The sequence below is a fragment of the Dichomitus squalens genome, assembly GCF_000275845.1.
Source record: "Dichomitus squalens LYAD-421 SS1 unplaced genomic scaffold DICSQscaffold_2, whole genome shotgun sequence".
Lineage (NCBI taxonomy): Eukaryota > Fungi > Basidiomycota > Agaricomycetes > Polyporales > Polyporaceae > Dichomitus > Dichomitus squalens.
This window is the reverse complement of record NW_006766884.1, coordinates 865986-880536: the sequence shown is the minus strand read 5'-3', so window position 1 is coordinate 880536 and position 14551 is coordinate 865986. Positions and strand designations below refer to the sequence as shown.

The following is a 14551-nucleotide window of genomic DNA, read 5'->3' as shown; positions in this document are numbered from 1 at the left end:
CCCTCGGTATCGTATGCTGGGTGTGAACAAGCTTCCCTCTTCAGCGACAATGAAACCCTCCGCGCAGGACCACAACCCGAGGAGCACGGTAATTCTCGGCCAGCACAACCTTATTCCGCCGCGACCGTCTTCTTCCCTGCAACGCCATTCACTTTTTGATCAACGTGCCCCTCCTCGTGACCCACATTCCACCGTTGGCCACAGGCCCCATCGCCCTATCCGGTAGATCATTCGTGTGTTTGACAATGCGCTGTCACCCGGCGCCGGTACTCACGCGACGGTCGCGCTACCATTCGGCCTCCTCTTGATAGACTCCCTGCACTCTCCGTATCGGCGTGCACGCAACGTTACCCTCCTCGGCCTCTTGCTACGTCTCACATTCTCATAACCGCCAGGTCGGCCGGGATGCACGCCTAACGTCCCTTTTGAGGCATCGCGTTCCCTTTCGGTAAGGGTCTCCCCGCAGCATGTAGACATAAGAGCGCGGCCGTCTCGCTTGTCGCGGACTTCTTCAATCGTTGGACTCATCCGCGTACGTACATAACCTATGGCAGCAACCCGCTCGCCCTCGCGCACTCCCCGTCCATCCCCGCACCACCGTCTCTCATTCAGCGATGACGAATGCGACGACTCGTCGTCCTGCGCTTCCGAGTCTTCGATCGATGAGGATGCCGTGAACATACGCGTGTCGCCGAACTGGTGTGCCTACAAGGACATGATTGCTTCCCGCGGGTTCCGTCTGGATACCTGCAAGGACGTCAAGGACTGGTATCACCAATATTGGGCCAGCCAAGCTTCCGAAGGTCGGACCGTGACCAAAGATCTCCCCGGGTATATACGTGCTTGCCGAAGCCAGGATGAAAATGAGCTGTGCAGAGACGCCGGATTGGTGGGTTGCCCTCGTATTCTATTTCGTTATAGAATGTGACGTTGATCCGGACGTCGAATCTAGCCCGACCGTCTTTTTCGAGGAACGGAGAGGTCTACAGGTGTTAAGGTGGTGATCAAGGCCGTCCACCTGAATAGTCGCGAATACGATGTCATTCGGCACCTCTCTCGTCCAACACTGCGGAATCATCCCATGAACCACTGCATACGTGAGTGAGGGTCTGTTTGTGCGGTAGATTAGGTTCTGATACATGTGCTTTGCAGCTGTCTTGGATCTGATCGAAGTTCCCAAAGACAAGCTGGCATTCATCGTCATGGAGGAGTGGCCGGCCAAGTTGACCACACACATTCCTACCAATCTGGGCCAGTACCTCGGCTGCCTACGCTATTGCATAGAGGTGAGACTAAGTCGGCGCAACGCCAGGCTTCGCTGACACTGCCTGTCTAGCACGCCGTGTTCATGCATGCGCATAACATCGTACACTTAGACCTGTCATCATGCAACATAGTCACAGACCTTATGGGCCGCTATGCTTGCATAGACTACGAAAGCAGCATGCGCTTCGACGGCATCCAGGAGCCCCGCATACGTCCCACTCGAATGGCGGAGCCTCCCCCGGAGATGGAACGAGGCGAAGCCAGTGATCCGTACAAGATCGACGTCTACGGGCTCGGTATGTTGGTGTTACGCACCATGGAGGTAGAGTCGCACGTCACAGATCTGATTCGAACCGCTACTGAAGACTTGATAGACCACCGGGTACAACGTCCCTGAATTATATTCTCTCATCAAGTCGATGATTTGTGGCCAGTTCGAACAGCGTCCTTCTTCGCTTCAGGTCCTCCTCGCCTTCAATACGATCGTCTCCGCAATGCCCCCTAATAGACTGACTTCACGAACCCATCGGCCATAACCTATGCTATGTATAGCTTGTCTGCTATCGTTTATCGGAGCCACCTGGCATATTTAGTCTGGCTGGATAGACATGTACATTGTGTGTAAAACACGTGCGACCTTCCCTTGTAGATAGTAGTGTAGACAGACATCTCTGATATAATGAATAGTATACCCTCCCCTTTGCCATCCTCACATCGGTGCACCCAAGCAGCAAGTCCTTGCAAAGTTTGCTGACCGTTGAGGCGACGTAAGCTGGAGATCTGGAGACCTTGCACGAGTTGTTCGCCCGCCTCCCCGCAATCGAAGACATTGTAACCTGCTGAACCGTAGAGGCATTGAACTGTAGACTTCTCCGCACGATCCTGCTCACTGACTTGAGCACAGGTAATGATATTGGAAGATGGTAAGTACGGCTTCCCGCGACCACGCGGCTCATTCTCATGACGGCTGGAGGAACTGCCCTGATCTGGAAGCGAAGTCGGCGTCTGCAGGGATACACATCACCTATATCTATCTCTCCTCAGGCCTCAGGGTTGATGTTTCCCGTTGTGCATCTGGGTCCTTGCATTGTGCCTATTCCCACGACCTTCTTGCAGGCCTTGTCTCGCGTGTGATGCACGTGGTGGTACTGAACCCAGGTCCCATATCCGCGATTAGACGGGCATAATACAACAGAATACAAAACAAAGCAGATCGAAGAAAACAGGCCTATTGGGACTCTGCCTGACCAGCCTCACCTCCTGCAGCAGCTTCCTCCAGTCGACGTCGTTTCCGCTCCAGATACCGTTCCCTCGCGCTCTTCACCGATTCCTCGTCGTTTCTCTTCGCCACGATCCGCTGTCTCTCCTCCTCCTCCCGGCGATCCTTCTCCGACTGCATCCTCTGCTTCTCTTCATCCATCTGCATCTGAACCTCCCTTGCACGCCGTTCATTGATCTCCCGCCGGCTTGCAGCAGTACCCACTGCGCGGTGCGTCTCCACGTGCTCCTGCGCGTTCTTGTTCTTGTCAGACAGCTGCAGGCCCAATTTCCGGGTATTCGGCGCGGAGAGGTTCAGGCCAGCAGAGAGAAGTTCGCGCTTGTCGACGATCTGGTTGTCGTCGTTCAGCTCGACCTCTTTCCCTTGCTCACGCGCCATACGCGCGATCTCGGCGTCGGATTTAGGGGTGAAGTCCACGGGTTTCGTGATAGTGAGGTTGGGCCCTCCTTGTGGGCCGATCTTCGGCTTGGACTCCGCGGCCGCCACCGTTTGCTCATGTTGCTGCTCTGACTCCTCCAGCAGCTTGCGGTAGAAGTGCGCCATGCCAGTCCCGACTTCCTTGCTCTTCTTCTTCTTTTCTTCCTCTAGGTCATATACATAAAAATGTGTGCATGACGTATAACACGAGCGAAGCATACCTTCTCGTTTCCGCTCTTCCTCTTCCGCTCGTCTGAGTTCCGCTATCTGATCTTTGTACGCTTGCGTGACGAATGACTCCTTGTCCTTGAACTCGTCTCCCTCGAGTTCGCGTTCGCGCTGGATCATCTTCTCCTCTGCCCTCAGGTGGTCGAGTCTCCGGGTAGCCGCGGACGAAAGTAGCCCACTAATGTACTTGGGCTGCGAAGGTCTTCAATATATCAGCGCTCGAGAGCAAGAAGACAACGACTTCTCAGTGCAAACAGGACTCACCTTCCGCTCCTTGGAATCCGCCTCCTTGGCCTCCTTCTGCCGTAGCTTCGCCTCCTGCATCTTGTCCCACACTTCGTCATATTCAAATACAGTCGAATCGACCTTCTTCTCCTCTTCCAGTTTCTTCTTCATCGCCTTCGACATCTCCACGCTCTGCGCAATGAACTGCTTGTTCGCCGCGACTTTGCTCTTGCCTCCGGTCGCAGTCGGTGCGGCGTCCACAGGTTCATCGTCGTCAAGAGCAGCAAACGCGGCAGTGCGTTTGAGTGATGGTGCTTCTCCCACTGGTTTGGGCGTAGCCTTGCCTTTGAGAGAGAATGAGACTTTCATGACGATGGGTGCGGTGGACAAGGGGCATGTATACAAAGCGCCCGCTTTAGCAGACTCCCAATTGCAAGGTACACGTAGGCGCCTCAAACCTGCTTCTTGCACCTTTCGTCATGGCCCAGGCCAACTTCGACCGCAGGCGTATCAATGGTCCGGACGAGAGCTTCCAACCGATATTTGACTCTGACGAGGAAGATGAGACGAGATGGAAGCCGGGCAAGCCTAGGAAAGGGCGGGGAGCGCGCGACATTCGACCAATCTGTATGTTTTCATCTGCGCGGTTGTGTCCGCATGCGTCTCACTTCTTATCGTGTCCCTCGCAAGTCTTGAAGGCTGGTCTGATCAATCAAGCGAACGGATCTGCATATATTGAGACTGAGAGAACCAAGATTGCGTGCGCGGTGTGAGTGAGTTCGGAGCCAATTTCCTTTCGGTGCTGCTACTTGAACGCCTCGTCCTGTAGGTACGGCCCACGACAATCAAAAACCACTGTCTACAATGAGAAGGGCCGATTGAATGTCGAAGTCAAATTCGCGCCTTTCTCATGTAAGCGACGAAGAGTTCCGATACGCGTATGCGCAACCTCTTCGTGCAAGTATTTCCCCCTGATTTGACACTCGGCCTAGGACGCAGAAGACCGGTCGGTTGCTGTCCAGATCCAGCAAGCTTTGGTATCGGCAGTACGGCTTGAACTCCTTCCAAAATCTACGATAGACATATTCATTATAGTCATCGAGAACGACGGCATGGAAGGGTGCATTGCGTCAGGGTCAGTAGCTGCCAGTGCGGCTCTCGCGGATGCTGGGATTGAAATGCTTGGGTTGGTAGCGTCATGCTCAGCCGTGCGTGCTCTGTTCAAGGTGCCTGCCCTGCTTCCCCGCTTATTCCGCATATAGGCCGTCGTTGGGGAGGAAATCTGGCTTGACCCAACGGAAGAGGAAGAGAAAGTCTCCTCAGGAACGCTGATACTTTCGGGAATGCCAGCTCTTGGAACTATCACCAACGTGTGGCAGTCTGGTTCCATGGCACCTGAGGATGCAATGAAGGTGAGTCCCCTTGACTTAATTTCCCCTGGCTAAGGCTTATCGCCTCTTAGTGTATGGAGGCATGCCAAGAGCGGTACACGGACATACATGCCGTGATTGCGCAGGCACTCCTCGAGAATGTGCAGACTACATGATATCTTCATGACGCATTGCCACGAGTGACGGATATTCAGGCCTGTTAGTACGGAGCGGGCGAGCTGCCCATTCACGTCCCTCGCTTGACACCTCCTTATGTGCCAGTATTGGCAACTCTTTTCCTGTGATCTTGTCTCTCGAACTGGGTCGGATTTAGTGCCACGTCTCGTATGTGAGTGTATGTTCAAGGGAAACGCTATTCGGGCGATATGCTTCTCGGCCAGAACATCCTGACGGAAACATCAGCGTGCGTGGGCAGGGCAGTAGTCCCGAGAGCCACCGTGCATAAAGCGCCGCTCCTTTCTTGTCCAATGGACACATCGCCGTATTTGCTCTGCTGCGCCGGGATGGGTTGGGTACATACATCAAGCTCGGCGAAGTGATCGAGTTTTGCCTCCGCGCCTACGCCAGGAAGGGCTGAAGACGAATCACGATTCGCGTGTGTACGTTTGCGCCCAATTACACCCCAAGGCTGTCTTCACACTCTACTGTCTGCTGAGACGACCTGCAACGTTTCCTTACTGCCTTCACGACTGTTCGCAAGACTTTTTGAGGTGATCACAACTCGTATGACACACACGGCCAACGCAACGCCGCTAGACAATCTCAAGTCACCTCAGAGTGCTATTTCGCGATTAGACCCCCCGTCTATCCGGTCAACTCGTCTCTCAGAAGAAGGCGAAGCGGTTGCGACACATGAAGAAGAGGAGACTGGGAAGCCGATCATGTCCACAGGTAAGCATCGTTTCCATTACGTGCAGCATGATTGCCAGATTGACATGAAGTGCTTGTCAACGGCAACACAGGCGAGAAGACGTTCACTTGTGCCCTCATAGGTGCTGGGTCGTTCGGCAAAGTGTACCTTGGCATGGATGCGGCGACAGGTCTGCTCATGGCTGTGAAACAAGTCGAGCTCCCGACCGGCTCTGCTCCGAACGAGGAGCGGAAGAAATCCATGCTCAGCGCGCTCGAGCGGGAGATTGAGCTGTTGCGCGATCTCCACCATGAGAACATTGTGCAATATCATTGTGAGTAATACCAGTAGTCGAATTTGCTCTTGCTCACCTTGATTCAGCTTCCTGCATCGACGATGATCATCTCAATATCTTCTTGGAGTACGTTCCCGGCGGCTCCGTGACATCTCTCCTGCGCAACTAGGGCGCGTTCGAGGAGCCGCTTGTACGCAATATGGTTCGCCAGATCTTGCTCGGCCTCAGCTATCTTCACGAGCGTGATATCATCCACCGAGACATTAAAGGGGCTAACGTGCTTGTCGACAACAAGGGCATTAGTAAGATCTCCGACTTCAGTTTATCGAAGAAGCTAGAGGATAGTAAGTCGATCTCCAGTCCAGTTCGTGCGGTCGGAAGGCTCACGATCCTATCTCGGCAGGCTTACTCCCGGGCCACCGTGCCCACCGCGCTTCTCTCCAGGGTTCAGTCTTCTGGATGGCGCCCGAAGTCGTGCAGCAGAAGGCTTATACGTTTAAGGCGGATATCTGGAGTGTCGGCTGCTTGGTCGTTGAGATGTTGACAGGCGAACATCCGTGGCCGCACCTCTCCCAGATGGAAGCCGTCTCTCAGGTTGGCTCCGCTAAGGCGAAGCCCCCTATACCGCCAGACATCTCCGCCGAGGCCGTTAATTTCCTGGAGCTCACGTTCGAACTCGATCACGAGCTCCGTCCTTCCGCTGCCGACCTCCTCAAGCATCCCTGGATTGCCAACACGCCGCACTGACTCGCGACGTTACTTTCGATACTCTCATCACATGAGGCCCCTATTTTTATATCTAGTAGCACATCTTGTCCTCCCGGGATTTCAATATCTGTACTCTTTCACGACACCCAACATATGCTCTGTAACGGTCGGACTATGGAATGTATTCATATTGTGTTGTTCCATCAATCGTCATCATTCCTCTTCCGTTTACCGCTGGGTTTCGCGCCTGGGCCCCAGTTTGGTGTTGGATTCTGCTGGTACCGAACCAGCTTCACCTTGGAGGATGGTGTGACGGAGTCAGGATGCCGCTTGAAGTTGGCTTCGATTCTATAGAGGAATGGTGAGGAACTCATGGTGATGAAGTGCGGAGGGGATGCGTACCGGGGCTCTTTACTGAGCAGATGGCGCGCGGGCGAGTTCTCCGATATTTTGTCCATTCTGACAGGATGCGTCTTGACCCAGGAACGGAAGATATCATGAATGTCTGCATAGGTCGCTGTCGTCTTCAACGACCCTGCGCAAGCGTGCGAGCGCGAGACTTTGTACCCTGCATGCAGGAGTGCTGAGCTGTTGCCAAGCCAGCAGTGGTCAGATGTCGATCCATCCTGAAACGTCCGGTACGCTGGAAAGGAACGATCGGGACACTCACGCAGTCTCATCCAGGCTCGGACACACGCAATGGAAGTGGCTGGAGACTCTGGACGGGGTGAAGTAGAATGGAGTATCGAGCTCCTACATGTCGGACGGAAGTTAGCTGACCCGTTAAAATGGGTGCTTATCTGTTCAAGTCGACTAACCTCTTTCGCTACTGTGAGCATACCCTTCATCCTCGCTGATGTGCCGTACTTGTCCTCGTTACTCTCAACGTGACCGAGCACGCTACCCACGAACTCCGGGTCGTGGAGCGGCCCTGACCACATGGGCCCGGCGGCCTGTATTGTCATCGTTGTAGACCTATGGACCTATGACTGCAATGTAAAAGGACGCGTCACGTACGTGGAGGGCGGAGTTGCATTCCGGGCACCGCTCTGAGACCGGGGGGCCCGTGTGCGCTTTGAAGTGGAGGTTGACATTGCCCTTGCCACTCACGTTCTCAACCATGCGACCGATCGGCTGCTCATAGAAAGACTGGCAGCCAGTACAGACGTAGTAAATGGCGGTCTTGCTAGTCTTCAGTTGCAGCGAGGACACAATGTGGATCACGGGCAGGACTGCGTACCTGAAGACCTTTTTTACGTCGATGGGAGAAGAGTAGACACGGACAAAAATTCGAACGTAGAAGTCAATGGATAAAGATAGCAGCGGTTGAATATAGCGTCCATATCTCGCAGCGGAGGTTGCGAGGGTATGGAGGACGAGTCGTAGTGCCTGCAGACCGTTGTTAGCAGTGTGTGGCGGAATGAGTATTTCGACTCACGGCTTCATGGCAATATTCCGCTTTGACGGGAGCGCCACCGTAATTGGAGAAGCTGAAAGAAGAGTCAGGGTCATCATAGGCTTGCATGAGGTCCTAGTACCATTTTTCAGGGTAGTTAGTCGTGGCTAACACGGACATGTCGGTGCAAGTGACGCAAAGAAGACCTAAAAGGCGAAGTCGCTGTCAATTCCCGAAGCATGTAGGACCTGCAGGACTTACCGCCATCATTCACACATTGTACGGAGGCATCTACGAAGGGTGCAGCCGTCCCATAGGGATCGAGGTCAACGACGTCTACGCGATTCCGCTCTGCGCGGTGATTATACATCAATGCGCTGTACTCTGTGAGCACTACTCAGTAATTTCTAGAGCATATTACGCACTCACCACGCATCGCCCTCGTTCACTCTGACCTTCGCAGGCCTGACGACCTTCTCCGACGAACTCTCAGAGGGAGATACCTCCTTTTCATGCATATCGTTAAGTTCAATGTTCCTACGCATCGCTTCAACAGCAGCGGGAGACAAGTCATTCGCAATGACATATCTGAGACATAGCGCAAGCATCAGCATTGAATTCCTTCAAGACCGCTCAAGAGGGCAGACTTCACGAGGGGGATTTCATTGGCGTAGCGTATTGAACGAAGCCCGGTCGCGGACAACGCTTCCAAAATCACAAAACGTTGGGGACGGAACTTCAACGCAAAGCTCGATCAATTGAGAGCAGGCACAAGAGGGCTACATGTGCTCACCTCTGGAGGAGCCTGCGTACCCTCTGACGTCTCCTGGGGCACGGCCGCTCCCTCGGCAGGCTGCTCAGAAGCGTGCCCATTCTCTTCCGCTATACAACAGATTTATTCGTACCTGTGAAACGCGACGTATCACTAGACACGCGACTCACTTTTCGCCTTCTTCGCCTTGTGCCCCGCCTCCGCCTTCTTCGCGCGCCTCTCCAGACTCTGCCTCCACTTCTTCTCCTTCTCCTTGTTCATGAGGTCTCCCCATGTCCTTATGCACGCAACGCTCAGGTCGCGATTGAACTCCTGGACCGGGTTCAGGAACGCGTCGTTGGACGCGGGCAGGAGGATCGCGGACGTGTTTTCTTTGTGAAGCGTGAAGCCCTCGGGCACGATGAGCGTCGGTGCGGGGGCGCTCATCTTCCGGAACAGTATACGGACACTGTGCGGTGCTATGGTACAATTGCGGCACGAAGGCCTTAGGATGTGGAGCCTAGCAAGAGTGAACAGTTTCGCAGAGACTGGTGCAGCATCGACTCCGCGCAAGTCGACTCACGAGCGCTCTCGATGATGTCTTCGCTTGGAGACGCCCGTTTGAATCTACCCGGCTTGCCGGACACTTGTGCTGCTAGTTGCGGCAGTGAACCAGTGAAACTCCATGCAGTCTTTGTCAAGCGATGCCATTAACAGATCGAAACAGAGTACGGAGGATAACAATGATAGAAATACAGTGTTGTGTTGTGCGAGTGATAATGTACGTACGACGATGCAGAACAAGCCGTCCAAATGGTAGATGCGATCCGTGAAAGTGTTCAGGTGTCCAACTACGAACGATGGCGAGATGGTAAGACGCCTCGCAACGCGTATGATAGTTCTAGAGCAGAAGGAAAGTGATGAAGCAGGCGAAGAGTCCAAGACGAAGTCGTTCAATACGAGAACTCCTCCGAGAAAAGCGCAATCGAGCCTCGCATGTCGCCCCGCTTGACCTTCTGAGGGTCGATTTGAGCTGCGACGATCTTGCGAATCATAGCATCCAGAGACGTCGGACCACAACCTGCGTCGTCGCCCACACTCCAGTCAGCTCACAGCCCAACGAGCCACGCTCCAGGAAGGACACAACAGGACACTCACATGCGACAGCGATCGCGCCCTTCGCCCGCTCGACCTCGTCTGCCAGTATCCGCTCCAACTTCGGCTTCCCCGGCCTCGCATGCTCCGCCACGATCCCAACGTCCTCCGCCTCCTGCTCGTCCAAGTTCAGCCGCAGCTGCTCCCGCACGCTCTCCACCTCCCCCCGCGGCACGAGCGCCGCGAAGCTGTCCGTGTCCGTCCACTGGCTCAGCCTCGACGTTGAGCGGGGAGTCACCGAGGTAGTAGGGGTAGGGAGCAGGTCCGTGCGCTCCGAGAGCGTCGAGAGGTGTGAGAAGCGTTTCCGCCCAGGGGCGCCTGTGAGGTTGCGCGTCTGGATCGGGGGCAGCTGGGTCTGCATACTGCCCCCAACGAGGGGCGCCGCGCTCGTCGGCGTCTTCCGCAGGCTCGTCTGGCTCGAGTAGCTGTCATGTCGTCCGTCCGTACTCTGGCTCTCGGGGCGCCGTGTTCCTAAGTCGCTGCTGCTAGACGCTCTCGACCCTGGGCTGCCCACGCTAACACGGACAGGAGGCGGTAGGCTCGTGTCGATGGGCGGGATAGGATGTGGCTTCCTCACGAGCTGGACCGAGGAATGACTAGGGCCCTCGAAGTCCAACTGTGATGCGCGTTGCGTGAGCTGCTCCTTCGCCTGGAGCGCGGTCGACGCTCTCCGCGAGAGGAACCGACGCGATCTGCCCTCGTTCTTGATCGAGAGGTTGAACTGAGCCTCCCCGGGCATGGCTGCGTCGTTGTCACCCTCGAAGTTCGTCAGGTCGAGCACGTGCTCTTCGTGCCCAAGCTCGCCCTCGTCTTGTACGAAGCCGGTGTAGTAGCTCAGGTCAACGTCGCTGTCCTCGCCGCTCTCGTCCGATGAGAGAGACGAGATCGACTTGGGGCGAGCGAATTCGGGCCGCGGTGGCTCTAACTCCTGCTTGTGGGGCAGAAGAGCAAACGAGATACGGGAGGGCGTCGTCGCAAGGTTCGGCTGCGGCACAGGCTTGACGTTCGTCACGAAAATGTCGATCTGCAGCTCCGAAGGCGAGATCATGTCCAGACATCTCCGAAGAGTAGGTGCGCACCACTGGATATGGCCTGAGCATACGGCATATCATTTAGCCATGAAACCTCTCCGAGCGGTATATGGATGTTCAAGATCGGACACTCACCGAACTCGCGGATAAGCCAGAGAAACCGCACCCGGCTCGTCTTATACCCAGGTTGCCCGAAGCCACCCTTCCTCCCTCCCAGGAACCGCCCATCGCGCCCGGCCATGCACAGGCAGATGTACTGCAGGATCGAGAGCGCATAGCTCACCCCCGACCCGCCAGCCACGATCACCACCGACGAGTACTCTCCCCACGACGCGCGCGCGGACGACCCGAACGGCCCGTCGACGCATGCGCGCAGCAGCACCCCGCGCTCCGGCATCTCGCAGCGCGGCACATGCTCCTCCCGTAGACACTGCTGCCCCCGCGCGTGCATCATCGCGATGGTGTCCCAGAGGTCCTTCGTCCACCCGTTCTTCGCCCGGATGATGAAGACGAGCACGCGGCCGTCGTCATACTGGTTCTGTTCGTCACAGATGGACGCCGTAGTGAACGGGTGCGTCGTGAAGCGTGTTACGGCCAGGACGGAAATGAGAAAGTGCTGGCCAGGTGCCCAGGTCAGGTATCCGGGCGTTACGATGCGTAGGCGGACGGTGCGCCCAGGGAGAAGTTCCGCGTGGGCGAAACCGGGAGGGGGAACGTAATCCGTCGGAAGAGACAGTCCAACGCCAGGAAGCTGAACGATTGGGGGATACTGGTCGAGTCCTGGTGCGGACGACGGGAGGGTGGGCGGGTAGGGATAACCGCCCTCCACTTTCGGTGGCTGCCCAGGAGCAGGATCCTTGTCTTGAGACTGGGCCTTCCGAAGCTTGCTTGAGGGGGCTGCAGATTTCGCTCCGACGAAACCATTTGTGTAGAGCCACCACGTAAACCGCCATGTGCGCTCCCCGACCCAGAGAGCCAAGGCGGCCCAACACCACCACCATACCGGAGGATGATGCAATGCGGCCATAACAATGGTGAGGGGGACGAAGAGGATGTGTAGGAACCAGAACGCCTCATAGTGCCTCTTCCTAAAGGGCCCGATGGAAAGCAAGAAGACCAGGGTCATGCAACCAAATGCCTGACGACCATTGCAATGAGTATCAACAAGCTAATCATGCAAGACGTTAAGACAGACTTACGATCCAGGCGAAAAGGAATTTCTCATATTGCCATGCGTAGAAATACGCAATCTTCCCGTTACGATGGTCTATGAATAGTTGTACGCTCCAGAAAGCGACATGAAGGACAGTGAGAAGATAAATAAGCAGAGCCGTCCACTTGTGGAGTAACATCAGCTTGTCGCAGAACACCTGGACGGTGAGGGACATGGAGAGTATAGCGAAGGGAGGGGACTTCAAGGCGAAGAGGACACAGAGGGGGAAAAGCGCAAACGCGATCATACCAGTACGATCACCCATGGTCCACCAGGCCTTAGGGATAGTGTACTGAGGCTGGAACTGCATGAACTGGTCCATAGTGTACTCGCGCTTGGCAAAGCCGGAGGTAGTAGCATGAGGATATTTGCTCAAAGTCCACAAGTAGGAGCCGGGAGCGAGGTTGTCAGGGCCGACGAAAGAGACCACAAGAGTACAGATAGCAACGAGGCAAACGGTGAATATCTGCGCGTTGGAGGGGAAGGAGTAAGGTTGTCGATGGGGCTGACCCTTCGCTTTCGCGACGGCGAGACTGTGCTTCTTCCTCCAGGTTCGCCGTCGCAATGCCCATTTGGACCAGAGGGCGCCCAGATAGCCTCCGCGAAGATGGAGATGATGGAAGGTTGACCAGAAGAGGAGGAGGGAGCCTAGGGCTATCCAAAGCAGATATGCGTACACATGACTGGCGTCGCTGAGAGCGTGGACGGTAAGATAAGCAGTTACGAACTCGAGGTCATCTGAGTAGGAAGGAGAGGTGGGATTGGCGGGCCGCGAGGAAGCGGTGGATGCCATGGGGCGACAGAGCCCTGGTTACAGAACCGATAAATGAGTGTGCGGGTGTGTGGGCTTGGGGAAGTTAGAAGGGACTTACCGGACGATCCTCCAAGGGATTTTAAGGACTACCGAGACAGGGAGAGTCCAGGTATATCGAACTCAAATCTAAATGCGTTGTCGTGCGGTCTAGGTACCGGGAATAAGTCTTGGCTCGGAGGCCGCGCGCAACAATCTGGAGTGCTCTAGGCGGCTTGTGGGAGAGGGTGCGTTGCTGTATCGCGGGTCGCGCGCAGGGCGAAATTTATGGTACGTAAGTGTGGTGGGGAGAGGCAAGATGGTGCATGATACAGCGTCTTGGAACGGGTATAGGACCTGGGAGGGGGGGAAGAAAGAAGAGACCGAGGAGGTGTTCTCGAGTTGGCGCGGTCTCCGGCATTGACAGCCCGCTGTCCGGCCACTCGCAGCAGCATCCGTGCCGTCACCTCCTACAATCGCGATCTCTGCCGCTCCGGCACAACATCCCGAGCCTCAGGAATTATCTGCCACAAGCTCGCAAGCGTCGCCTAAAGGTAGCCGCCACCGACGACACCAACTCAAATGCAGCGGCCCCCGGTCTGTTGCGCATCGAGCCATATTCAAGCTGGCATGTCGACCTAGACTGTCGAACTGGCATCTCCGCCGGCTGCCATAGACCGCAGCGTAGACGACGCATCGCCGCACTGTCCATACACTCAAGCAAAGGATACCATCACGTCTCGTACAATCCAAATCAGAACAGGTTTATCTTCTACAACAGAACGCGTCTACTGCTTCCAGTAATGCGATGTACCCTTCCAAGTCAATCAACTCCCATGCGCTTACTCGACAGTCGTGCCGGAGATGACCTGGAACCGCCATCAGCTGCCGCCTCGCAGAGAAGAGCACAGCAGTACGCACCTCCTTGCCCGTCTTCGCGATCTTCGCGTGCAGGTCGTCGTACGGGATCGTCCCCTTCACGATGACCTCCTGCTTCTCCAGGCTGATGTCGTACGAAGACACGCCTGCATGTACCGCCCAGCACAAATGGAACAGGTCTCGGTCAGCCTCCGAGCAGCGTCTGGGCACGGTCGCCAAGAAGAGTTCTGTGCGCACCTTCGGTCTTCTTCAGTACGCGATCAACGGCACCTGAGCAGCCGCTGCAGGTCATCTGGGAAGGACGGGGGACGCTCGCTCGGTCAGCTCTCCTCGGTCGCTCTTGTAATGCTGATGGCGTTGCATCATCACCTTCACGTTGAACTTGTAGGTGTGCTCAGACTGTGCCGTCAAGCCGCTGTCCGTCAGACCACTTCCCCTCATCATGAATAGGAATAGACGAGCGGCTACGCACCATGGCGGTAAGTGGGGCGGTTCTCCTGTAGGGAAGCGGTGATAATACGGGATACGTCTGGGTCGGAGGCGAGTGTAGGAAGGGAGGGCTAGCAGGCAGATGGGCGATGGATTGGAACTGGAACGCAACGAGTGCTATTCCTATTTATCGCGGCGAAGGCGCGCCCATCGTGACCAATCGCGCAAAGGCCACGACAGACTGCTAC

General features: G+C 55.7%; 7 protein-coding genes across 7 annotated transcripts; 3 read left to right on the top strand and 4 right to left on the bottom strand.

Moving 5' to 3' along the window:
- The first annotated feature begins 522 nt into the window (after positions 1–522).
- On the top strand, positions 523–1959 carry DICSQDRAFT_151964 (uncharacterized protein). The gene is made up of 5 exons (XM_007361142.1): positions 523–889; positions 953–1097; positions 1153–1286; positions 1337–1588; positions 1641–1959. Exons 1-5 carry the CDS (start codon positions 548–550, stop codon positions 1800–1802), a joined length of 1035 nt encoding a protein of 344 aa, XP_007361204.1. The 5' UTR covers positions 523–547; the 3' UTR covers positions 1803–1959.
- Positions 1960–2426: 467 nt separating this feature from the next.
- Positions 2427–3784, bottom strand: DICSQDRAFT_97557 (uncharacterized protein; the record flags this gene model as incomplete). Its single annotated transcript, XM_007361141.1, has 3 exons — positions 2427–3129; positions 3184–3382; positions 3455–3784. 3 exons carry the CDS (start codon positions 3782–3784, stop codon positions 2495–2497), a joined length of 1164 nt encoding a protein of 387 aa, XP_007361203.1. The 3' UTR covers positions 2427–2494.
- A 110-nt stretch (positions 3785–3894) lies between these two features.
- DICSQDRAFT_77861 (mRNA transport regulator 3) lies at positions 3895–5182 on the top strand (the record flags this gene model as incomplete). Its single annotated transcript, XM_007361140.1, has 6 exons — positions 3895–4042; positions 4106–4184; positions 4245–4353; positions 4408–4623; positions 4678–4827; positions 4878–5182. The coding sequence occupies 6 exons, from the start codon at positions 3895–3897 to the stop codon at positions 4959–4961; spliced, it is 786 nt and encodes a 261-aa protein (XP_007361202.1). The 3' UTR covers positions 4962–5182.
- A 127-nt stretch (positions 5183–5309) lies between these two features.
- Positions 5310–6698, top strand: DICSQDRAFT_143296 (kinase; the record flags this gene model as incomplete). Its single annotated transcript, XM_007361139.1, has 5 exons — positions 5310–5313; positions 5799–5990; positions 6038–6096; positions 6121–6324; positions 6396–6698. The coding sequence occupies 5 exons, from the start codon at positions 5310–5312 to the stop codon at positions 6696–6698; spliced, it is 762 nt and encodes a 253-aa protein (XP_007361201.1).
- A 58-nt stretch (positions 6699–6756) lies between these two features.
- DICSQDRAFT_132119 (N2,N2-dimethylguanosine tRNA methyltransferase) lies at positions 6757–9358 on the bottom strand. The gene is made up of 13 exons (XM_007361138.1): positions 8998–9358; positions 8849–8937; positions 8703–8791; positions 8485–8643; positions 8317–8432; positions 8198–8261; positions 8098–8149; positions 7900–8048; positions 7677–7845; positions 7478–7612; positions 7330–7412; positions 7062–7247; positions 6757–7007 (listed from the first exon to the last, which is right to left on the bottom strand). Exons 1-13 carry the CDS (start codon positions 9251–9253, stop codon positions 6863–6865), a joined length of 1692 nt encoding a protein of 563 aa, XP_007361200.1. The 5' UTR covers positions 9254–9358; the 3' UTR covers positions 6757–6862.
- Positions 9359–9518: 160 nt separating this feature from the next.
- DICSQDRAFT_77860 (uncharacterized protein) lies at positions 9519–13103 on the bottom strand. The gene is made up of 5 exons (XM_007361137.1): positions 13078–13103; positions 12192–13012; positions 11128–12130; positions 9965–11053; positions 9519–9887 (listed from the first exon to the last, which is right to left on the bottom strand). Exons 2-5 carry the CDS (start codon positions 12996–12998, stop codon positions 9760–9762), a joined length of 3027 nt encoding a protein of 1008 aa, XP_007361199.1. The 5' UTR covers positions 12999–13012; positions 13078–13103; the 3' UTR covers positions 9519–9759.
- A 734-nt stretch (positions 13104–13837) lies between these two features.
- DICSQDRAFT_143293 (copper chaperone taha) lies at positions 13838–14349 on the bottom strand (the record flags this gene model as incomplete). The annotated part of the gene is made up of 5 exons (XM_007361136.1): positions 13838–13864; positions 13917–14020; positions 14112–14166; positions 14244–14273; positions 14347–14349. The coding sequence occupies 5 exons, from the start codon at positions 14347–14349 to the stop codon at positions 13838–13840; spliced, it is 219 nt and encodes a 72-aa protein (XP_007361198.1).
- Between the last annotated feature and the right edge of the window lie 202 nt (positions 14350–14551).

Excerpts from the sequence above, each read along its gene's own strand:
- DICSQDRAFT_151964 (XM_007361142.1), top strand. The coding sequence starts at position 548 with ATGGCAGCAACCCGCTCGCCCTCGCGCACTCCCCGTCCATCCCCGCAC. Across the intron at positions 1,287-1,336 it reads GCCTACGCTATTGCATAGAG|CACGCCGTGTTCATGCATGC; the intron begins GTGAGACTAAGT and ends CTGCCTGTCTAG. Across the intron at positions 1,589-1,640 it reads TGGTGTTACGCACCATGGAG|ACCACCGGGTACAACGTCCC; the intron begins GTAGAGTCGCAC and ends AAGACTTGATAG.
- DICSQDRAFT_132119 (XM_007361138.1), bottom strand. The coding sequence starts at position 9,253 with ATGAGCGCCCCCGCACCGACGCTCATCGTGCCCGAGGGCTTCACGCTT. Across the intron at positions 8,938-8,997 it reads CAAGGCGAAGAAGGCGAAAA|CGGAAGAGAATGGGCACGCT; the intron begins GTGAGTCGCGTG and ends TCTGTTGTATAG. Across the intron at positions 7,248-7,329 it reads CCGAGCCTGGATGAGACTGC|CTCAGCACTCCTGCATGCAG; the intron begins GTGAGTGTCCCG and ends GCTTGGCAACAG.
- DICSQDRAFT_77860 (XM_007361137.1), bottom strand. The coding sequence starts at position 12,998 with ATGGCATCCACCGCTTCCTCGCGGCCCGCCAATCCCACCTCTCCTTCC. Across the intron at positions 12,131-12,191 it reads AATTCCTTTTCGCCTGGATC|GCATTTGGTTGCATGACCCT; the intron begins GTAAGTCTGTCT and ends AATGGTCGTCAG. Across the intron at positions 9,888-9,964 it reads GGGCGCGATCGCTGTCGCAT|GTTGTGGTCCGACGTCTCTG; the intron begins GTGAGTGTCCTG and ends GCGACGACGCAG.